The sequence below is a fragment of the Podarcis muralis genome, chromosome 8, assembly GCF_964188315.1.
Source record: "Podarcis muralis chromosome 8, rPodMur119.hap1.1, whole genome shotgun sequence".
NCBI classification, from domain to species: domain Eukaryota; kingdom Metazoa; phylum Chordata; class Lepidosauria; order Squamata; family Lacertidae; genus Podarcis; species Podarcis muralis.
The window spans coordinates 40,734,553-40,758,213 of record NC_135662.1 but is presented as its reverse complement, the minus strand read 5'-3'; the positions used below and the strand labels follow the sequence as shown (position 1 = coordinate 40,758,213).

The 23,661-nt window shown below is 40.6% G+C and overlaps 1 protein-coding gene and 3 non-coding genes across 5 annotated transcripts; 1 reads left to right on the top strand and 3 right to left on the bottom strand.

The window, feature by feature from the left end:
* Positions 1 to 765: 765 nt before the first annotated feature.
* Positions 766 to 838, bottom strand: TRNAA-AGC (transfer RNA alanine (anticodon AGC)). The gene has a single exon. It is a non-coding gene; the product is annotated as a tRNA-Ala (tRNA).
* A 508-nt stretch (positions 839 to 1,346) lies between these two features.
* Positions 1,347 to 1,419, bottom strand: TRNAA-AGC (transfer RNA alanine (anticodon AGC)). Its single transcript has one exon. It is a non-coding gene; the product is annotated as a tRNA-Ala (tRNA).
* A 463-nt stretch (positions 1,420 to 1,882) lies between these two features.
* TRNAA-AGC (transfer RNA alanine (anticodon AGC)) lies at positions 1,883 to 1,955 on the bottom strand. The gene has a single exon. It is a non-coding gene; the product is annotated as a tRNA-Ala (tRNA).
* A 4,664-nt stretch (positions 1,956 to 6,619) lies between these two features.
* On the top strand, positions 6,620 to 22,251 carry UBE2V2 (ubiquitin conjugating enzyme E2 V2). Of its 2 annotated transcripts, XM_028737017.2 has the most exons (5): positions 6,741 to 6,763; positions 12,983 to 13,105; positions 13,502 to 13,647; positions 19,109 to 19,234; positions 21,376 to 22,251. In XM_028737017.2, the coding sequence occupies exons 3-5, from the start codon at positions 13,603 to 13,605 to the stop codon at positions 21,520 to 21,522; spliced, it is 318 nt and encodes a 105-aa protein (XP_028592850.1). In that variant the 5' UTR covers positions 6,741 to 6,763; positions 12,983 to 13,105; positions 13,502 to 13,602; the 3' UTR covers positions 21,523 to 22,251. The 2 variants fall into 2 exon arrangements, with proteins under 2 accessions (XP_028592849.1, XP_028592850.1); XM_028737016.2 differs by lacking the exon at positions 12,983 to 13,105 and having other exon boundaries at positions 6,620 to 6,763.
* Positions 22,252 to 23,661: the final 1,410 nt, after the last annotated feature.

The following is a 23,661-nucleotide window of genomic DNA, read 5'->3' as shown; positions in this document are numbered from 1 at the left end:
GTGTGTATCTGAAGAAGTGTGCATGCACACGAAAGCTCATACCAAGAACTAACTTAGTTGGTCTTTAAGGTGCTACTGGAAGGAATTTTTTTTGTTTTGACTATGGCAGACCAACACGGCTACCCATCTGTAACTCTTCCAGGCTCATTCATGTAGTTGTAACAATTCACAGAAGCTGATCTCTATAATTTGAAAGAGACACATGCAACAGTGTTTCATTTGTTATTATCACGTCTTAGAATCATTTTCAACGGGACAGTATTATATTGTTACCTATTCAAACAAACTTAAGTAGGGTTGTATTCAACTAACGTTTACTCAGAATATTGAAATTAATGACTGACATGTGTTCTTTAATTTCAATGGATCTACTCCAAACCAAAGTTATCATAGTGGTTACAACTTTGTAAGTAATGATTAACTTTATGCAAATTGATTTAGAGTTGTTTCACTACTATTTCTGTCTTTTGAGGGGGGGGGGGGAAATAAACCTCCAGTTGTAGGTACACATAATGGAGAGTAAGTACCTTTGCAAAACTTACTTTTGAGTAAACATGCATGGGATAAGGACGGGGTTAGTTCCTGAAAACGCAGAAAATAAAGAAATAGAACATGCAGAATGGATACCCCAGTTCCTTTCTCATTCTGCGTGAGGCGCTGTAATTGAACAACCTTTTTACTAGACGTGTCCCACAAACGCTTCAAAACCACAACCCTCTATTAATTTCTTCTTATTTAAAACGCAAGCCTGCACAAAAACCCAGTTGGAGAATGCGGGCATCGATCCCGCTACCTCTCGCATGCTAAGCGAGCGCTCTACCATTTGAGCTAATTCCCCCTCCGCAGGGGATTGTGAAATTCTACAATGGAAAGTCTCCTCTTGAAACAGCTATGGCATGAGTCTTTACTGAGTCAGGGATGGGGGCAGGATCATTTTTGCAGAACAAGCTGAAGAGGAACTATTGGCAGGCACTCTATAAAGCCACTCTCCCCCTCATTGCTGGCTGGAGAGTTGGAGGCAGGAAGTCACAAAAGCGCAAGTGCTAAAGCGACAGTCTTTGCGATGCCCCTTGCTGTACGTATTCCGAAGGTTCCCACCAAGAAAAATAATTTGGGGGGAAAGCATGCATTGACATCTGAGTTTCTATCCAGCTATCCTCTTTCATTCTTACATACAAGCCCTCGACTGTATGGGGCAATTCCCCTGTTTATTTCGTTTGACAGACTGTGATTAAAAAAAGCCTTTATTTAAAATAAAATAAAAAACACACCAGGGAATTTTAAACAATTTTTTTATGTTGCTGATTATTTTTCCTGTTAAAACAAACAAAGGAAAAAGCATTGACTGGAGAATGCGGGCATCGATCCCGCTACCTCTCGCATGCTAAGCGAGCGCTCTACCATTTGAGCTAATTCCCCTCCCTGTGCAATGTTTGCTGCTTAGCCTATGGTGAATCGCCGCAGGAAATGGGATTTCCTTAAAAAAATAAAATTCTGCAGTTTACTTTCTAAGCTGTAAAAACATCCCAGGTTTAGCTCTATTTGGAAGGGGATTGAGGAAGTGGAAGGGGTGCATAAGCGGCAGCAAAGAGATGATCCAAAAAGATCCGTCACCAGTCAACTGGGGCAGCCTGCACCATTCATCTCAGCTTCACTCTCTCACCTGTCTGGTTCCCTCCCTTTGGCTGGAGGAGCATCGCCCCCTCCCAACCCTGGCTACGCATTTCATTCACAAATACTGATCACGTTACAGCTCTATCTAAGCCATTAGTTTTCGCGTTATTAAGCAGCAATCTGTCCAACAACGGACTGGTTCTCGTTTGGCCAGCAGCTATCTGTATAAGGAAGGGAAATAAACGTGTGACATAAAGAGAGCACAACCTGGAGAATGCGGGCATCGATCCCGCTACCTCTCGCATGCTAAGCGAGCGCTCTACCATTTGAGCTAATTCCCCTTCCTACTGATACTGCGCAGTCGTCACCCTTAGGAGTTCCATCGCAGGAAATGAGCTGCCTGGTCTTATGCACTGGCATATTTTGCTAAAACACTTATTTCTTGAAATCGTCCTTTCACAACCTACTATAAGCATAGTATCCCATACCAGTCCTACTCAGAGTAGACCCATTTAAATGAATGATCATGACTTAGGTTAATAGCTCAGTCGGTAGAGCAGGACACTCTTTAATCTCACGGTCATGGGCTCAAACCTCACATTTGTGCAGTGCAGGGAGTTGGACCAGATGATTCCTTGTGGTGGTCCCTTCCAGCTCCATGATTGATTTCAATGAGTCTGCTCTGAATAACGTAGCTGGATAGAGCCCAGTGTGGTGCATTCAGTTTTTAGGATTTCAATACACCATACTGCAATTTTTGAATATATTTTAATTTGTCTTACGCATTGGGTAGTCAGCTTATTTTCTTACTCCTCTGTTTCCTACTTCCCACTAGCAGCAGCATCCCACATCCACCAAAAAAATATACCAAAAAAAAATACTGGAGAATGCGGGCATCGATCCCGCTACCTCTCACATGCTAAGCGAGCGCTCTACCATTTGAGCTAATTCCCCTTCGCTCCCAGCTCTCTCAGCGCTCACCCTTCAGTGCGTCATCGCAGGAAATGAGCTGTCTAGCAAACATTCATACAGTTGTTCCCTGGCCGGCAGTTTGCGCAAGCCAGCAGGGAAACAATGCGGTGCTGAACATCTGTGCTTTTAATCCTGTCCTTCCGGGAGTTTAAGTCTCTGGACTTGGACAGAAGGCAGATAATTTATTCTTCTGCAGTGAATTAGCAACATCAGTTTTCAAAGCATTTCAATACTGTTACAGGCACGGATCGAATCTCTGGAAGAGCCACGTGCAAGAGCAGCCAACAAAACCCCAGCCAGGCCAATTAAAGAAGGAGAGACGGAGCAGAGAAAGGGGCAAGATGAGAAAGGGGTGTGCTGAAAACCCAGGCCAAATCTGGAGAGCACTATTTGAAAGAGAGGACATCTGCGGGGAGTGCTGCCCTCACAAGGCATTAACCCCGCCCCCCTTGGCAAGAGAGACAAACCGGGCCAGAGAAAGAAGGCAGAGACAGAACTGTTACAGAGACACCCAAAGGAAGTTTATTGTCGCAGGCTATGTAAAATAAAGGCAGTTTAATCATCATCATCATCAGTATTCTGTATTGATTGCATGAAGGGGGGCACAAGCTAAAATGAGGATTCCCTAGGATATTTGTGTCACAGCCCAATCTAAGGGACACCGCCACCACTATTTGTATGTTTGTTTGTTTGGCTTTCTTTTTAGATGGAAGGAAGGAAACAAGAGACAGGAGAAGGTGCCTCTGCAATGGTCCCTTTCATAGTTGTGTGCAGAAGATACTTTGGTAGGTCTAGCTTTTTTCACCTTGGCTTGTCCTACGGCCCCTGTCAAAATGCCCTCTTCTATACAACAATTTAAAATAAAGGAGCCCTGACCTCCTTTGCATCTGGATCACCCTAAGAGGAAAAAAGGAGCAAAACGGGCATATGAGGTCAAAAATAAATTCAGAATAAAATTGATCTCCATACTCTAGTTTGGAGTTAAAGGCAGGTTTGATTAAGCTGGACACTACTACGCCAGAATACTTAGACTGCTGGGGAGTAAGTCCAATTGGACTCAGTAGAGATCTACTTCTGAGTAGATGTGCCTTGGTTTGTACTGGTAATATTCTAGTCTAAACTGCATCCCCATGTCTGCAGGCTGAAACAGTGCAGGTCAAATTTCAGTGGAACTTCTCCCAATCTGCCAGCCAAGGAGATGAATCACTAAGGAGAGATGAGTCACCAAAGGTTAAACTCCTCATCTTGTGAGGGGAATTAGTTCAAATGGTAGAGCGCTCGCTTAGCATGTGAGAGGTAGTGGGATCGATGCCCGCATTCTCCAATTTATGCTTGTCTTTTCTGCATTTTAATAGAATATTCAAAAGTAAGTTTGGTTAAAATTCTCTGGTGTGTTTTAATACTGTTAAAAGTTGGGGGGGGGGGGTTTCAGTTTGGTCACCTCACCTCAAAAATAATATTGTAGAGTTGGAAAAGGTTCAGAAAAGGGCAACCAAAAATATCAAGGAGATGGAGCAACTCCCTTATGAGAACAGCTTGCAGCATTTGGGACCTTTTAATTTAGAGAAAAGGCAAGTAAAGGTGATATGATAGAAGTGTATAAAATTATGGATGGCATATAGAAAGTGGATGTTTTTCTCCCTCTCATAAAACTAGAATTCATGGACATGCAACTAGAACTCACTTATGGAAATCAGTGGAGGGAAGCCTGTTCTTGTTCTTGGGTCCCACAGGAATGTGTCTGGTCTCTGTGATAAGATGATGCTGGCCTGATCCAACAGGCTCATCTTATCATATTTTTATGTTTAGTGTCCTATATTTGAACCGTGGGTGGTCAGATTCCAATAATGCCTGCAACTGATCTCCAACACATGTTCAGCAATCTTGCTCAAGAAGAAATGATAGAAACAGGTCAAAACTTATGTTTAAGTACCTTGTATCAAGGAGAATTCCAAAATCCTTATTAGGGCAAAGCCTTTATCTGGCTTTCCAAAATGTCAGAAAACAAATGGTTGCGAAAGAAAGGGAGAGAAAAAAAAAGGATGATGGCGAAGCCATGGAGTCTGCATCTGATTAGAATCTTAAAATGGAATGTGGGAGTAGTAGTTCTGGAGAACTTTGAAAGCTTGCACGCTGTTTTGTGATATTTTCATTTGTCTAATAAAAACATTGTCCTAGTATACATGTTTTGTTATGGATCAAGATTGATACTTTTACTTCTGGTATCAAGGACCAGTTTTCCAGCACATAGGGTTGTATGCAACAAAGTTGTTCCATTTGCGCAAAAACTTCCACCTGCATAATGGAATTTCCTTCTGTCCCCTCCCTCATCTGCTCAAGAGGCTTGGAGGAACTCCCAGAAGAGATTTCCGGTGCACATCAAACAGAGCCTCTGGTGAGGATCTTAATGTTCAAACATGTATATATGAGAGCAAAATAATCTTTCAAGTATCCTGGTCCTAAACTGTTAGGAATTAAGAGGTTAAAATCAGCTCTTTAAATTGGGCCAGAAACAAAATGAGAGCCAGTTCAGCTGGCCAAGCACTGACAGGTTTAACATGATCAAAACATCCAATCCCAGTAAAACAATATTGTAGTCCTATTTTGCATCAACTGTTTTAGATCTACTGACTGTTTTTAAATAAAGCTCCATGTATAATGCATTGCAGTAGTCTAATGTGTGTGTGCACCAGAGCATGGTCCATCCAGGTACGGTTGCAGCTAGTGTATCAACTGAAGCTGATAAAAACTGTTTCAGGCTCTAATAACAGCACTGGACTAAGCACCCTCAGACAACAATTTTTTAATTACATTTCTCTTCCATCCATATAACTGAGTTCCTTTAGCAGTTTACAATTAAAAACATAATATACAATACAAAATGTAAATTATAAAAACCTTCAATTATAAATAAATCAAAGCAGCGAAAGCTAACACAAACACAGAAGTTATTTCTCTAACTCTTTACAGGGAAGGAAGGATGAGGAATATATGGCCTTCCAGATGTTGTTGGAATTTAACTCCCATCATCCCTGACCATGAGTCTTGCTGGCTGGGACTGATAGGTGTTGTAATGTCCAGCAACATTTGAAGAGCCATAGACTCCACATTTGTTCTCTACAGTCAGGAAGGAGGGTAACATGCAGGGCTTGAGTTATGGTATGAATTCAACCTATAGCCTTGTCTTTCTGTTTTGAACAGGAAATAAATTCCCTTGCATAAAACACAATAGTATTGTATTAAATACAGTAGTATTTAATGTTGGAGCAACTGGAAATGAAAAGGGGTAATGTCCTTCATGAGCATAAATCACTCCATGGATGAACTAATAGCAGGTGCAAGATGTGCCAAGCCAGTTACTATGGTAACGGCCTATTGCTCCAACTATATATGTGATTAATATATGTCAGCTCAGTTAGTCTGTGAGTCATCAGTCCACTGGTGTTACTAGTCCAGTGTTACATGTTGAAATGCTGGAGTTTACAGTATTTGGAGCAACAGAGAAACTTTTTACTTGTATGTATCTGTATATATCTGCATCTGCAAAAGCCTACAAGCTGTATAACTCTAAATCTAGAACCGTTTTACTGAGCCTTATCTTCTGCCATAGTAAAGTATTTGGATCTTAAGCTGCTTCTGTGTGGTAACTGGTACTGTGAGCAACTATCACTGCGTGTGCCTTTCATATCAGTTTCCCAACATTTAATACACCAAGCCAGCCACTGTAGATTAAGGTTTTATTCGACTACAGCTCCATCGTCCCTGCCTATTGGCCATACTGGCCGGGGCTGATGGGAGTTGGAGTCCTCCACCACCTGGAGGCCACCCCATTGGCTACCTCCGCAAACTCCATAATTAACCCTTTCGCAGCCTCACTTCCCGACACTAGAGCGACAAATGCCCGGGAGGGCTCCCTTCTCCTGTCAATTGCTTCGCGTAGCCGCCTCCCTCCTTCCCTCCCTCTCCACCCACCCCAGTCGGTCGGTCTTTTCCCTTACCTTAACTGCAGCCGCCTTAGCCGCCACCCTCTCGACGCGCAGAAGCAACAAACGCCAGCGCGGGGCGGGGCTAGTTTCCAGGAAATGACGTAGGGCGCAAGGCAGAAGTCACGTGCTCGGCGCCCGTGTGTTTCCTGGCTGGTGGGGGAGGGGTTTGGACAAGATGGCCGGATCCACAGGTCTGTGTTGAGAGGAAGGCGGGGGCGCCTTGGAAGGGCTGGCGGGGGGGCTTTCGCCGGGGAGGGGGCTTCTCTCCCTAGAGGCCCTGGTGGCGGGTCCCCGGCGCGGCTCATTCCGTGGAGAGGGGTCGGCGCCAGCGCAGCCGGGCCAAGGTTCCGGCGGGAGAGGAGGGCGGGGAGGCCGCGGGGATTGGCGCTGGGGCCGGAGTCTTCCTCTTGGTGCTGCAAGGGATGCGGGGAGGAGACGCCTGCGGGGCTGGCAGAGGCAGGCGGTGCAGCCGGGAGGTGGGGAGGCCGAGGCAGCTTTCCGCTCCTGGGGTCGGTTTTTGTTCAGGGGAAGGTGGAATTCGGGGTCTTCGGACCTCCTTCTCACGCTCGGGTTGGGTTTGGGTGAGAGGAAATGTGGCGTTTCTTGAGTCTCTCTTCCGCCCTCCCCCCGCAACGTAATACTGATAAATATTCCCCCTCTCTTCGAGAACGAAGCAGACCCCAGTGGCATTTAGGTGGCTTTTAATATCGCCGATTCCGAAGTGCAGGCGTTGCTGGTTGCTGAGGGTAGGACAGATACGTTCAACAAAAAACACACTAAGTGTGTATGGGGGCCTGTAATTAAGTTCTGTCTTAGTCTTTTTGCTGATGAGGTCCGTTGTCAATCTTGCGTATGATTTTTTGTTACTGGCACGCTTCCCTCCTTTCCCGGTTGTGATACTCCTGGTCGAAGTATTTCCTGCAAAACTCCAGAAGGAAATTAGCGATGAGCTTTGAGGCTTTGTATTGAATTTACTTTCTGTTTATTTTAATCGTATTGCTGAGGCAGTAGGCTAAGGGAAACCAAAACCTTTAATACTTGGACCGTACAGTTCCCGTTTTCCTGACTTTCTGTTTCTTTTCCTCCCTACATCCCCTTTTATCCCAATCCCATTTCTTGCCTTTTTTGTATACTGCCCACTTTTCAGCATCCTCACTTTCCTAATTCCCCACACCCTTCTTCCCACTTTCAGTTTATTCTAGTTCCTACCACAGCTTTTCAATACTATGTCTCAATTCTCCCCACTTCTCATAAAATGGTAGAAATGCAAATGTTTATCAGTCTTCCAGTTCATGCAGTTATTGGTGAAGTGGAAATATTGCAGCTGAGTAGTGCTTATGAACGAGGGGTGGCAGTTATTCAAAATTAATGTGAAGTAAAATCCATAATTTATGCTATGGATTATGTTACAAAGTTCATTTGAGATTTAAACATGTCAAATTATTATGGCATGTTGTCCTTGAAGTCTGTTGTTGATCATAGATGGTGTTACCAAAGAATTTTACTTGAAAATAATAACCTTTAATAACCTGGGTCTACTTGCTTGAACTGTAATTATCTTCCTTTTCATCGTTGGCAATATGTTTTGCACCTGGATCTTTCACAGCACTGATAGGTACTGAATTTGAAAGGGTATTTAAATAATTTTGACTCTGTGTTCCTGTATTCCAGCCTTTTATTTAAACACCGTTAATAGGTGATTGTTTTTGTAACTGTGGTTGGTACCTTGTGTTAAATAAACTGTAAATAATTTGAACCTGGAAGCTGTGCATATTGTCAATTATCTTGAAAAGGCATTTTCTTTCAGATTCACAACATGTATATCTATTAGTCTAATTATTTTTAATTGTGTTACAGCCACATAGGAATTAGCCAAATAAAGCCATACATTAATAAAAATTAAAACTTCTTAATAATATCAAACCCACCCATAGTCCTGTTTTAACATTTGTCACAAAATAGCTTCATAAGTCAGGCTTGATGGGGGATGGGTGGAGTTTCAAACCTAGTGGAGGAACACTTGCTTGATCTTAATATTCTGTGATGGGACACAGAATACAAGCTGCTAAGACAGTCGGTCCCAAACCATTTAGTGGTTTAAAGATCAAAACCAGTTCTACTGGGAAATACATTGCACATACTTATGGCTCTCTGTGTGGAGCAGGTTGCTATGCACAGATCTGGTTAATATTACAACTCACTTTTTCAACTTTATATGTTGTGCTTTCCCAATACTCATGAAATCTGGATTTTAAAGTATTGTTAGCATGAACATAATTGCTGTTTTGCATTGAAGTTCTTGAGTGACAATCAAAATATAGGATGTCGTATTGGATCCCATGATGATCTTCAGTTACCTGTATTTGTGCCAATGCAGAAAAAACAAAATAAGCAGTATTTATATGTCCAGACATATGACTGCCTGGCTGTTTTTACTCGTTTAATAAATGCAGTCAACAATACATCCACAGTATTTTAAATAGCAACTCCTTTCAGTTATTTTTTACTGATGAAATACAAAACATAAACTGATACATACATAATTTATTTTTTCCATTAAACATTTACAACTTATTTACAACAAAACTATTCAGAATTTTGCCAGAGTTTGCTGCAATTCAGGCCACAATTTTGTTTTTAGCAGCATGTCTTTCCATGAAAAGTAGGGTGTTGTAGGATAATCTCTGGGCATCACTGATATGCCTTTCTTAATTTGTCCATTAACCATAAGCTGCCTTGCATAGTTCCCATCAAACTTCATACAAAAACAGTTTCCAAGCTGTGTTCTCTTAAGGGAACCGTAAGCTTCTGCAGCAAATGTAAACAGCTAATGAGAGTTCATTTCATACACTCATTATGAATCTGCCTCTGGGCAAGGAAAAGTTCCTTTCAAAGATAACACTCAGCACAGAAAATCCACTAATTTGGGGTTATTATTTTAATTTACTAAATCTTTATTGTCACATTTTCGAAGCAAAAGGGAGAACAAGCAACTATAGGTCCTATGCGTGGAGAAGATGGAGAAATGCTATTGGGTCACAGAGAGAAGGCAGAATTGCTTAACACCTGCTTTGCCTCTGTCTTCACCCAAAAGGAAAGCAGTGACCAACCCGGTGATAACAGAATAAACAATGCAAGGAGGGAGCTGCAGCCCAAGATAGGAAAAGAGTGGCAAGGGAACACTTAGTTACTAAATGAATTCAAATCTCCAGTGCTTGATGGGCTGCACTCAAGGCTACTAAAAGAGCTTGCAGATGTGATCTCCAAGTCTCTGCCTGTAATAATTGAGAATTTTTTGTAGAACAGATGAGGTCTCTGCAGATTCTTCCCATCTTCAAAAATGTGAGAAAAGAAGACCTGGTATATAGATAGCAGTAAAGGGTTGGTCTGTGAGAATTTAAGAAATAGTGCTTTGATTACTAAGACTTTGCATGGGTTTCTATAAACAAGTCATGCCAGAGAAATCTCATTTTATTTTTTTTGACAAGAGTTAAAAGTGTGGTTGATCATGAGAATGCTGGGGGCATAGTGTATCTTGTTTTCAGTAAGGCTTTTGACATAGTGTCCCATAATATTCTTGCAGGGAAGTTGGTGGATTGTGGACTGGATTGGGTGACTGTTAGGTGGATTTGTAGCTGGTTGACTGAGTGAACCCAAATAGTTCCTCATCTTGGGGAAAAAGTGAAAAGTGGGATGCAGCAGCGTTGTTCAGTGTCTTTATAAATGACTTGGATGAAAGAATTGAGGGGATGCTCATCAAATTTGTAGATGACACCAAACTGGGATGGGTAGCCGCAGAAGACAGAATCAGGACTCAAGATAATCTTAACAGACTAGAGAACTGGGCCAAAACTAACAAAATGAATTTCAACAGGGACAAATGCTATGTTCTACAATTAGGCAGCAAGAACCAGCTGCACAAATATAAGATAGGGGACTCCTGGCTTGCCAGTAGTGCATGTGAAATAGATGACAAATTTAATAGGAGTCCACAGTGTGATGCAGCAGCAAAAGAAGTATAGTGGCCAGATCAAGGGAAGTCACAATACCACACTATTTTGCCTTGGTCAGACCACACCTAGAATACCATGGCCAGTTCTGGGTGCCAGATTTAAGAAGGATATTGACAAACTGGTAGGTGGACAAAGTAGGGCAACCAAGATTACCACAGGTCTGGAAACTAAGCCATATGAGGAATGGTTGAGGGAGTTGGGTATGTTTAGCCTGGAAAAGAGGAGACTGAGAGGAGAGATGATAGGCATCTTCACATATTGAAAGGGATACCACATGGAAGATGGGGGCAAACTTGTTTTCTCCTGCTCTGGAGGGTAGGACCTGAACCAATGGCATCAAGTTACAAGAAGAGGGATTCTGACAAAACACCAAGAAGAACTTTCTGACAGTAAGAGCTTTTTGACAGTACAACAGACTACCTTGAAAGGTGGTATACTCCCCTTCCTTGGAAGTTTTTGAGCAAAAGTTGTATGGCCACCTGTCATGGATGCTTTAGTTGAGATTCCTGCATTGCAGGATTACCCTTGGGTTACCTTCCACTCTATAATTCCATGTTTTCATTATGCACATGGATATAATATTTAATGCTGCAGTTAGGGGAGATAATTATTGGTCCAAAAGGGGGGTATTTTTGTAGTCAACTGAGCATGTAGCTAATCATGCAGAAAGAAATGGTTCTGGCCTTTATCAGATGCTAAATATAGTTTTGCATGTTTAGAAATATCTGTTCTTCTTTGTACAATAACACTGTACAGAATGTGAATCTGTGGCTGCACAGCAATACATACAAATGTTTTGTGTATTATCCAAATGTTCACCGTTTGGTAATGGTGATATGGTTATATACAAACAAAGGTAGTGAGCAGCTACAGCATGTGAGCAATTTTAAAATTTAGTCTGCAATACATTGCTGTATTGTGAGGGGTTCTAATTCAAAAACTGTTTTCCATGGCAACCATTGGGCATTCTTAATCTTAGCTGGAAACTATAGCAGGGCACTTATGGAAAGGAGATCTTTTGGTGTGTAAGGGGAAACTGCTTATTGGCTAGTGTAAAGCATGCTTTTGGTTGTGTGTATGCTCAAGCTGATTTTAGTCATATGTCCTGGAGTGAGTGCATAGGGAATTACTGCTTTGCTTATAGTGGGGCAAATCCTGGTTTATTTAACTTCCCCTTTTCTTTTAAAGCCAAATATATTTGTAGTCCTGCTTGAAGCAGAGTGCGGTGGGGAAGCTTGTACTCTAAGAATGAAAAATGGCCAATAATGGTGATAACCTTCCCATGGTTAGGATTTCCTGCTCTGTTTTTTTGTAATTATAAAAGGCAACCACTTTATTGGAATCTACAGTGTATTCCTTTACAGGTTGTGTGATATCACAGTATGGCATAGGTCAACTCATTATCTCCCATTGCTGTATTTCAGCATAATGAATACACATTTAGATCTCCAGCATCTTTGGTATTTAGAAGTCTTGAAGATATTATCTGTTAAAATCCCTTAGCACTTTTCTCTCCCAAAATAGCCACCTGAGCATGCTTGTGGTCAAAGCAACTTAGGGCAGGCATTGCATGCTTGCATAATTGTTTGACCTATGCAAGGGATCAGATATGTACAAACCTGCTTTAGTAACCTGATACAGTCATTTGAGCTGCCAGTACAGTTTGTGGATTTGGATCATATTTTGAAATGCATCCTTTTATTTGTAGGAAAATGGTGTATTGTGAATTTGCCTCTCTAATCCTTTTCATACAACCAGTCCTCCGCGAGAAATGAATGCTTTCCTGTATTCTTATTTTTATTACGAAATGGGAAGTAACTGATTTCTACTCTGAACTGTTGTTTAGTTAGACGATTGCAAAGAGCAATATTTCTTAAATGCCTTCTAGTTCTGAAGTTCATCTCAATTAGAATTTGTGTGCACAATATTCTTATTTAATATGCAGTATGTGTGACTAGGACCAGTTCAGATGATGATATTGGCTTTATAATAAAATATAATGAACAATATCATTGATTTTCTGTAAATTGTTGTGAGACAATAGTGAAAAGCAGGATTAAGTGCTAAACAAACAAGCCTGTACCCCATGCACTGAGCCCCTTTGTTCATCCGTTTGCAATGTAAGCAATCAAACCAGGAAGCACCTAATGAACCATAGTGCCCCCGGAAACTAGGCTTACGAGCTTTGGAACAAGCTAAGACAGTTAACCCACTTAAAGTATGGTTTAATATTCTAGCTTGTTTCAAATCTGGTGATCATAATTTTTTGGGTTTGCTTATGCTGCAGAGGGAGGAGCAAATAAGCTGAGTGTTTGGGCAAAGACTCATATTTATTACTACTATAATAATTATTATATATTTATTTATATCCCACCTTTTCCTCTAATGGTACTCAAGATGACTTACAGCTAAAAATAAGAGCCGCTTATTTCATCTTAAACTGATAAAGGATTATCTGAATGTAACCAGTATTCCACAGAGAAGTAATGACTGAGTAGTGCTTACTGTTGTGATGCTGAGGTAACTGTCATATATTAAAACTTACTTTTTGAAGCAGAAAATTGATGAACTAAATGGTGAAAATTATGGCTGTATATGACTTCCAGATATGAAATTTGATAATTTAATTTAGACTGTCACTTAAAAAAAAAGACTCATAAGAAAATCAAATCTGCAAATTTGATGTTGCTGAGGAATTTAAGATTCCAAATTGTATGATACTTCATAAGTGGAAATAAGTTTGTTTTTCACATTGATTGCAATTCAATATGTATACTAGTAAAATGTGTTATACACATAAATTCTCAGGTGTGGATTTTTTTGTTGGCTCAGCCAGGCCTTCATGCTAAGGCGTGACAAGAGATCAGCTGTGATTTTGAACATTGCTATTTACATTGCTTTACTTTTTTCAAATAGTTAAAGTCCCTCGTAATTTTCGCTTGTTGGAAGAACTTGAAGAAGGTCAGAAAGGAGTAGGAGATGGTACAGTAAGCTGGGGCCTCGAAGATGACGAAGACATGACACTTACAAGGTGGACGGGCATGATTATTGGGCCACCAAGGGTCAGTACTATAAGTTAAATCTTCATTTAGCGGAACTTTTCAGACATTTGCAATGCATGGTTGTTAGCTATGGGGTGAATCAACTAAGTCAAAGAGTAGACTCATCAATTTCAGGGGATTATTCTGAGTACTGTATAACTTAATTGGATTCAGCCCAAAGATGGATGAATATCATAATTCAATTAGGAATCTTATAAGCTATAACAGAAGTTAGCCCTATAGCTAACTTTGCTTTTTCACAATTAGTAACAATCGTAGAAAGGCGTGGAATGGTTTCTTAAAGGCCCAGGTCAATATGGGGGGCCACATAATTGTAACATTAAGGACAATGGTAATTTTTTACATTTTATTGAATGCTATCAAATCTGTATTCAGATGACAGTGTCTCATGGTGACTTCTGCTCAAGTTGAAGTGTTCCAAATGCATATTCAGTAGTATGCAATTGTGGCCCAGCACAGATGCATATTTCTGTTGTGTGCATTCAAACAACACATTGATGATATTAGCTATCCCTCATTAAACAACAATTTCAGCTCTACCAAGAAACAGTTTGGACCTTTAGCAACATGAAATGTTCTGTTTTGGTTTTTAACTTATAATATACCACTTCAGTGTGTGCCTGTTAGCTTATGGCACCAAATATTCTCCCTTCCTTTAGTTTTATGTGTGCTTGTGTGTGCAGGCATAACAAACAAAGTAACCTGATGTGGATGGGGACAATTGACATGCCTATATAGTTTACACAGAGTTCTGTTGCCTTCCCCTCCTTTCCCTTTAAGACCTGCATGTTGGCAGCAGAGCCTGGTATCATGCTAGTCACATCTCATTTGTTTTGTATTATAACCCCAGGATCTACTCCCAACAGCTTAGTGTGAAAGAGATTCAGCCATTAATAAAGAACCCAGTATGCCCTAATGACATTCTGAACCTTTCAAATTTGTTTTCAGTACTGGAACTGAACTGAGCTCAGTTTTTAACACAAGTCCATGCCTGATTAGATTTCAGCAGCCTACTGTAGGTGGGAAAAGTATTTTTATTTTATTTTATGCTGTTAGGAGGCAGAAGCCTTTGCCAATCTATTGCAAATTAGCTAGAGATCCACCAGTAAAGCCTGGTCTACCTTCTCTCCACCCCTTCCATAAACCAACAATCTGCTCTGGCTTTCCCTTTGAACCTTGGCTTGAGAAGGTTGTAGTAGCAGCAACATCTGGATCACTTCAGGATACTGTGGTTCTTTGGCTTGGCTCCTCTTGCCAGGCACTCCAAAGGCAGCACCTACCCTTGCATTACCCCAGACACAATTAGTCTTTGAAAATCAGGTATGTGCATATTGTATGGCTGACATATTGCTATAATATAATATAATAGGAGTATTCTGGGCATCCAGGATTTGGGCAGAAATGTAATTGTTTTCTGCCCATAGGCAAAGTTAAGATTGATTGTACAGTGGTGCCTCGCAAGACGAAAAGAATCCGTTCCGCGATTCTCTTCGTCTAGCGGTTTTTTCGTCTTGCGAAGCAACCCTATTAGCGGCTAAGCGGATTAGCGCTATTAGCGGCTTAGCGGCTATTAAAGGATTAGTGGCTAAGCTGCTAAAAGGCTATTAGCGGCTTAGCGGCTTTGAAAAAGGGGGGGGGGAGCGGGGAAAAAACCGCAAGACTCGCAAGACGTTTTCGTCTTGCGAAGCAAGCCCATAGGGAAAATCGTCTTGCGAAGCAGCTCAGAAACAGAAAACCCTTTCGTCTGGTGGGTTTTCCGTCTTGCGAGGCATTCGTCTTGCGGGGCACCACTATATTTCGTTGCCGCTTTACATTCAAATGAATCACAAAGCGGCTTACAAACAAGAAATATCAATAACATAATAGAGCATAATAGAACAACAGTAGTACAGCATAAATAATATAAAATAATTAACAAACCAATATACCATTACAGTCTATAAAACACTATTAACAAAGCAGCAACTAAAAAATAAGGTAAACAGCACAATTACAGCAAAAGTCATATGATTAACAAATCAATACGTCATTTATAATCTATAAATAGCAGCTAAAAAATAAGCTAAGCACTGTTAAGTTCATACACAGACTCTCCACACCCCTATGATTCATAGTATTGCATTCTATTCAGTTCATTAAAATAAACACAATGCCTGTTGCTAAGCCAGCTCAGCTAGACGCTGCACTGGATGAGGTTTTTGGTTAGTGAGCCATGGTGGAGACAGTGGTTTTTTGGATCTACCACTGGTGGTAAGACGGAAGTTGGCTTTGGGTAGCCCACCCAGGTGCCTTTAGTAAGAAAACGGGTTAGATTACCTGACTGGTTCAGCCATTTGGTATGAATGGTAGCCTTGAAAATAGGGTTATGCCTGCAGTAACTTGTTTTACTGGCTTCCGTGATTCTAGTTTTCTGGATAGCAAAGAATAGGGTTAGAAAAACTTAATCTCCAGACTTCGCACAGTTACACATAAAATTGTATGATCTGCCACAATTTTCAGACAGCTAGATGCTGAGCTTTCTCTTGTAGATTCAACCTGCATTATACTTTGGCCAAATGTGTGTCTTTTTATTTTTTATTACTCTGTCAGTTTTGCAAACAGAGGGCTTCTTCACTTGTGTTTCTCCTTAGGATGTTCTTATCTTCTGGCACTTGCACTTCATTTTCTTCAATTCCTGGGGAATTGGAGTGAACTCTTCTCCCCTCACCCTCATATAGTTTTCAGTGCATATGTGTGTTTCTAGGTAGCACAGGGCAGGGCAGAACATACCCAAGGAGTAAAATACAAGAAATCATGGGAATAGTAGTAGGAAGAGGTCATGGTGAACTGCAAATTTGGAGGAAGCTGCTACAAGCCAAGAGTAAATTCTGACCAAAGATAGAGAGGATTTGGTATTAATATTATGACTGGTTTCCTTTTATTTTAGTTTTGAAGATCATTCATAAAATTAGCAGCATTGTTGTGGAGCAGCATCAATCATTGTTTCTGCTTCAGCATCACACATACTGAATGTCCTAAAGTTCGTATCAATTTGAATTTGTTTTGATCCCATTTTACTGTAGTTGCATTAATTATTTATATGTAGAGACTGAGAGCAGCTAGGGCAAGGCAATTCTAGTTCTGTTCCCCCAAAACTGACCTGTCAATGTGCTTATTTAAACATCTTTGACACAGTAGCCAAAGCTTAGGCAAATCTGTCTTTTCTGAGAACAGGGGATCCCAGCAATGATAGGATTTGAGAGTGTTCTGGTGAGTGTTGTGGAAGGAATAGTAAATATTCCTGGAACTCAGGCTAAATCTAGCTAAATGGTAAGAAGCAGTCTGGGTAAGTGATGAAAAATTATATACTAAAATGCTGTGGGCAGCTTCTGTCTTCTCTGAAGATGTAGGAATACTGCATCTATGGGATAGGGAAAGATTTTAATTTAGTTAGTTTGGATGGTCACTGAGCCCAATAGGTTTTTGAGCAGCGGTAGTGAATCTCAGGCCCTCCAAGACTCTCTGGACCTTGGAACCCTCCCTCGTCCACATCCCTCACCAACACGTCTTGTGTGCTTCTCAAGTGCTGTTGCCGGGGGGGGCGGGATGTATGTTTGAATTGTGATAATGGCTCTGGCTTGCCTGGATAGAGGTAGGTGTTTGGGTGTGTAGAAAGCTGACTTTTGCATGGCTGAAATATAATCTACTAAAAGGGGTAACGAGTCAGAGCCACTGCTCGGCTGATGTTTGCCTACATTCCCACTCAGTTTTGCCTCTGGCTGCATGCACCACTGACAAGTTGCCTGCCTCCCAAGGTTGCCCATGAGAGAATGTGGCCTTCATGGAGAGAGAGGTTCTCCACCCCAATGTAGAACATTCATGAAGGGAATTCTCAAATCTATATTGTCTCTCCCCCCCCCCCCCCGGTCAAAAAAACCTATATGCAGTTTCATTTAAAACAGTTCTGTGTCTCCTTCCTACTGCGAAGCCTTCAAGGTGACCTATAAAAATTCAAATGCAACCATAATAGAACCCACAACAAAATTACCATTTATGAATTATACCCAGTTGTGCCTGTCTGTGTGTGGAATGCTTGCCCAGCAGGACTTCCTCATTCTTCCATTCCTCCTGCATCCTCTCACACTTCCATTTCGCTGCTGCTGCTGCTGCTGCTGTTGCTGCTGCTGCTTGTTTCAGTTTTTAAGCAATCAAGATGAAATTGCGCTGTCTGATTACTAGAGTGACCCCTGGTCACAATTTCCCCAGATTAATTTGATATGCATATTTGTTTGGAGTGTTCAGTAATTTGAGTACTTCATCCACACTGAGATCCGAATGAGTCATAAGGTAGTTTTGACAATGCCATATAGTACACAATTCAGTAACTAATAAACTAGAACGTAATTTTAATTTTAATGATAAGCCACTTTACTCAGTGAAATAATAAAAGAGTTAAATATTGTTTTTAGGGCTGACAGGTGTTGTGAAGGAACCAACATTGTATTTCAGATCAGGGAGATGCCTTGAGTGGGGTCGTTGTGAACTAGGTATGTATATACAGGCCCAGGATCCACAAGGCTACTGCAACACATGTGGAAAGTAGGAGGAGATAGTTTCTCATATGTGTAAGGGAAGAAGCTTTTTAATTGCACGGGTGATGTTTTTTGGAAGGTCTTTCCACTATTCTGGGTATTGGGCTTCTTTACTCAAGCACAGTTCAGTTCGGAAAGCCAGCGTGATTACCTTCCTCTTTCTCTCAGCAACTACATTCAAGCAGGGTATTATTAGATGCAGAAGCCTGTCCTAAGTTCTGTCGCTTCCTTCTTCTCAATTTTGGTTTGTTGCAAAGTTCTGTTTGAGGTTATTGGCTGCCTTCTGCCACCTTTCTTCTGCGTTTACATGTATATATTTCTCACAGTTTCTCTATTAAAAACGGATCCTTTGAATGATGGTGGCATTGAGGTTGGCTGTTTTGTGAGTATTAAGGGGAAGATACATCTGGGTTTTTCATTTTATAAAAATCTTTGGGCAAGAAACCTGAAATAATGGTTACCAGGTGAAGGGGGAAATGAAATGATAACACCAGTTTCTTCTTGCTAAGCCTTAGTTAAGCTGAACCTCCTTTGTTGCTTTAGTATTATTATTTGTCCCAATCCTGCTAGTGTTATGTACGTATCTCTAGATGGCTGGAAAACTGGGGATATATACAAGCCATGTTCTTCAGCTAGTCTGCATGCATGGAGCCCTTCAAAAAATATTAAAATTTCACCAGTCAGCTGTTAGGAAAGAGCAGGAAGCTGAATTCACCTGCTACCCCTCTTTCCTGCCAAACAGCTGGTCAGCAGAATCTTACCAATTTTGAAACAGCTCTGCACACGATCCTTGAGATGGGGATGACTGACTTGGTTTCAATATTGTTATTTGGAATGCATATTAGCTTTCAGTATGATTAATTCTTTTTTCCCCCTCCTCTGTTTACTAGACAAATTATGAAAACAGAATATACAGCTTGAAAGTAGAGTGTGGGCCTAAATATCCAGAAGCACCTCCAACAGTTAGATTCGTAACTAAAATTAATATGAATGGAATAAATAATTCCAATGGAATGGTAAGATGGAATGCAAGATGATCAAGCCAGTTTATTTTTTGCAGAAAAGCTGTTAAGGATTCTGTTTCTTTTTTAATCTCCCAAAGTTGTATGTTCATCTGCTCTTATATGCCCTCAATTAACACATTAATTTGTAAATTGTGCTGTCATATTATGTGTTGGTGGTACCTATGGACAAGGGGTTGCATCCACATTTAGTCATTTTTAGGGCAGACCCATTGAAATTAGTGAAACTTAAGTTTGTCATGATTAGTTTGCCCCATTGATTTCAGTGGGGTTTATTCTGACCAAGTCTGGATCCATACCAAAGTTATAAGGTCACAGTAAAAACAAGAGGCTTAATCAATTTTATGTGGTGTGAAATAGTTAAAGGAATGGAAAGCAATTTTTAAAAATTGTGACTGTAAACATTTTGTGTATAGGAACGTGCCAAAGCCACAAATCTCTTTCTCTCTGTAGGAGATTCATCTAGGAAATGTGTAATGTTTGGCATGCCCTTGGGTCCATATATTATAATTTTACAATTGGAGCCATAATTTGGAGTACTGCAAATTAAAGGAAATCTATTCATCAGTTATAGTTTGCCTTTGCTGTCATGTTAAATAATTAAATTTTACAAACTTAGTCCTTTTAGCTCCCGTTTTTCTATTATGATCAATCCAACTAAAGCTGCAGAAGTTGCCCAGTGAAAATGACTCTTTGAGTCTCTCTCAGTCAAGTACAGGAATAAATTTAAAGCAACAGCACATCTGTTGTCTGTGCTTGCTCTGTATCAGTTGTGTTGGTTTCTCCCCCAGTTGAGTAGGCCATTGATTTCAGTGTAATGGACTGAACATCCATTAAATGGGAGCTGTAGACTTGCAAGTAGGTTGCTGATTTGTGAGTGAACAGTCAGGTAAAAACTGAACTGATGAATCCCAAACAAACTTAAAGTTATATTGGAATTTTGTTAGGAAGAACTGTGACCTAGCTCTAAAATATTCTGTATAGATCAGGGGTGGCTAACATTTTTTGGGGTTTGTGTGTCATTCAAGGTCTACATTTGTTCTTGGCCAACACTCTGGAGGCTGAATGTCAGCAGGTGGTGTGGCTGCTCACACTCACACATGCATGCACAAATGTACAGGGCCCACTGCTCCTGTGGGTCTGATTTGTGCCATCTGATTGAGAAAGGGCTCTCTTGCCCCTTCCCTGCTCATCAGATGATTGAGATTACTGTGAGACTGCTGGGGTGGGCAGAGAGGTTTACCCATCCTCCGCAGCCCCTTGTCACATTTATTTTTATTTTTAATTAGGGACTTGGCAGTGTGGGGAACAGCGGCAGAAATTTACTTGGTGGCCAGTGGCTAGCCACCCTCAATACAGACCCTCTATAGAATGTCCTACAATGTAAAAATTCATTATGGAAGTACTGTGATATCTTGACTGTTGTATATCCCAGACCTATAAACACATTTTCTCGGGTTGCTTTTTTTCATTGCCTTTAGGGGTTCATGCATTCTTTACTTATTAAAGAAACAGTATTCTTTGTTACCTTGCTGGTTCATCGCAATAGTTTCTGTTTTATATTCCAACAGCTGCAAGTGTCTATTCTAAGTTCCTTGAATTTTATCCAAACTCAAATTATTCATAAGAGACAGAATAGTTGGCCTGTTTTTTTAAGGATGAATTAATAGAGAGGTTGCACTATCCAATAATTAATTAGTTGATGCATGCTGACATTTACATGTTTCTGTTGAATATGTTGCTAAGCTAAAATGGTCAGTTTTTACTAACCTATCCATGAGATATGACAAAACATTATTTTCACCTGCCTTCCTCCTCTTGAACTGTTTAGCAGGAGATGCCATATGTTTTGAAAACTTTCCCTGAATAGCTATAAAAATTAAAAAATCTTCAAAAGGAGCCACAAATTCTCATCCTTGACTTTTGTATCCATAGCGGTTTATGATGAGTCACAGTGATAATTAAGGCCTCAATCCTACCACTTCTGTACTAGTGCAGCTAGTGTTAGCACCAGACCATAAGAGCAGGTGGCTGGTGTTTAGGTTGTCTGAAAACTCAATGCAAGCATGCTACCACAGTTATGGAATTGGTTATTTTATGTGCCTTACTTAAATGTACACTTTCTTTCCTTACAGGTGGATGCACGAAGCATACCAGTGTTAGCAAAATGGCAAAATTCTTATAGCATTAAAGTTGTACTTCAAGAGCTAAGGCGTCTAATGATGTCCAAAGAAAATATGAAGCTTCCACAACCTCCAGAAGGACAAACGTATAACAATTAATTTTAGCTGAATCCCAAACTTGTCTTAAACAACTTCTACTTATGTTTAATGTCTTGATTCAATCTCACAATGCAAACCACCCACACATTAAGAGTTTCTGCTGGTGTACGTGATCTGGACATTTGAAAGAATATATATATGTATATGTATGCCCCATATGTTTTCAGGCACAATCAGAGAAAAAAAAAAGGCAGCACAATTATTTTTCCTCTTTACCAAGGCACTATAATTTTAAGCATAAACCTGAAGTAGCCTAAAATTGGAGCTCCGGTGTTTCAAGACGAAAGCATGACAGGAAGTGTCAGGTTGCTGTGGAATAATGTTTCAGAAAACTTTTTCTCAAGAAGAAAAAATACAAATGGCATGCTTTATCCATCTTGCTTTAGTAAAAGAGCTGCAGATAAAATTGTTTCAGTAGCAGGTACTGCAAATACCATTGCTCAACTTGTTTAATTTTTGCAAAGGTGTGGGTGCTGACTGCTAGTAGTGTCACAGAATACGGTCAGGATTGTTTTGATACTTGTATTTATAAAATGGGGAAATGATTTTCTTTTAAGCGGCTCCTGTGTGTTACATGTAATGGACATTGCAAATATTTGTTTACAGTCTTTGTTCTAATAAACCATGCATTTAAGTTTTAGTGAAGCAAAACAAAAAAGGAAAATAGGTGTATGGATATGTGATTGAGAATAAAATTAGTCTTCAAATGTAAATAAAATGTGGAAAGTATCTGAGGCTGTGCTTATCTCTCTGTTTAAGTTGTGCCAGTAGTACCTTGCAGCACTTAGAGGTCAGATGTTGCTCCTAATCTATGGCAGTGTTCCACTCACTTACTTTATATCTTAGGCTGTTGAAGAGATTTCAGCCAAGCCAGATCCTTAGTCTAGGCACAAGTTAGGTTCTACATGTGTAATACTTTTTAAGACAAAACACAAAATATTGAAGACAGAATGGTTACCTAGTTGTAACTTTACTGCTTTCATAACTGCTCATGCCCATGTGTCTCATATTATTGTGATGCTTTATTGCTTTTTTAAAAAGCAGGTTTGCTATTAAAAGTAATATTCCACAGTGTCACTTAGGTTGACACTACAACTTCTGTTAGTTGAATGGTTAGGGCAGCAATTTTGGGCTTGGTAGGGATCCTCCAGATCAGATGTAGGGGGAACACATGAAGCTTCAGGGGGAAATCACTGAAAATTGCTTCTCTCCTTATTCCAATGACTGAAGCCTTATACTCAGCTATCAAATACAACCCTGTAATAATAGGGGAAAAGAAAACTGTTGGTAAGCATTTCAATGCTATCTTAAAGTACTTTGGTGTTGCTGCTAGAAGGTTCGGGAGGCTTAGAGGAGCAGGATTGCAGTTCTTGGATTGGCTGCCCTAAAATAATCATTTTAAAAATATATCCAGTTGCACGGACAGCTGCACAGATGACCTCTCTTCAGCAAAAAGAACATACCGGTGGAAGGCTGCAGTGTGGATAATTTGCAAGAGAAGACCCTTTTAGAATGAAAAGTTACCTGGAGCTTGCATATATACACTTGCTAGGCATGCTGTGGTCACTGTATTGACCAGCTACTGTATTGACCAGTCTGCATTGTGAGTGCAATCTTTTTCCTTCATTGAGCCATTAGAACAGGTGTGGGAGACCTTTGACTCATGGGCAAACTTTGCCCTCTAGGGCTCCTCTCCTCGTGTAACTGACATTACTGCAAAGGGATAATCCATCTTAAAGTGAGTTGATTATTCATTTGCTGGAGCAAGATATGTTCCCATCATTGTGAGCTCATGGGTGAGGGGAACGCAGCTCTGATAGCACCAAGCTAGACCCTCCCATGTTAGCAGTTTCAATGGAAACAACTTGGGTGTTGTTGGAATAAATTGTCCCCTCCTTTCACTTCCCTATCATCACACCTCAGCCTTTTGAGAGCACCCCAGTTCTTCCTGCCAATGAATTGCTGCCTGTAATCCTGTTTTGAAGCTCACCATGCTAATGGCCATCATCATACCATGTGTTGGTGAACTTGATGCAATTTAATTTTGTTGAGTGAAGAAATACTTCCTCTTGTCTGTCCAGAAGCTGCTGCCAATAATTGCCATTGGGCAGCCCTTAGTTTCTAGTACTATGGAACAGG

What these genes read in the sequence shown, in the direction of transcription:
- UBE2V2 (XM_028737016.2), top strand. An exon ending in TGATTATTGGGCCACCAAGG is followed by an intron (nt 13,648 to 19,108) that starts GTCAGTACTATA and finishes TCTGTTTACTAG; the next exon opens with ACAAATTATGAAAACAGAAT. An exon ending in TAAATAATTCCAATGGAATG is followed by an intron (nt 19,235 to 21,375) that starts GTAAGATGGAAT and finishes CTTTCCTTACAG; the next exon opens with GTGGATGCACGAAGCATACC.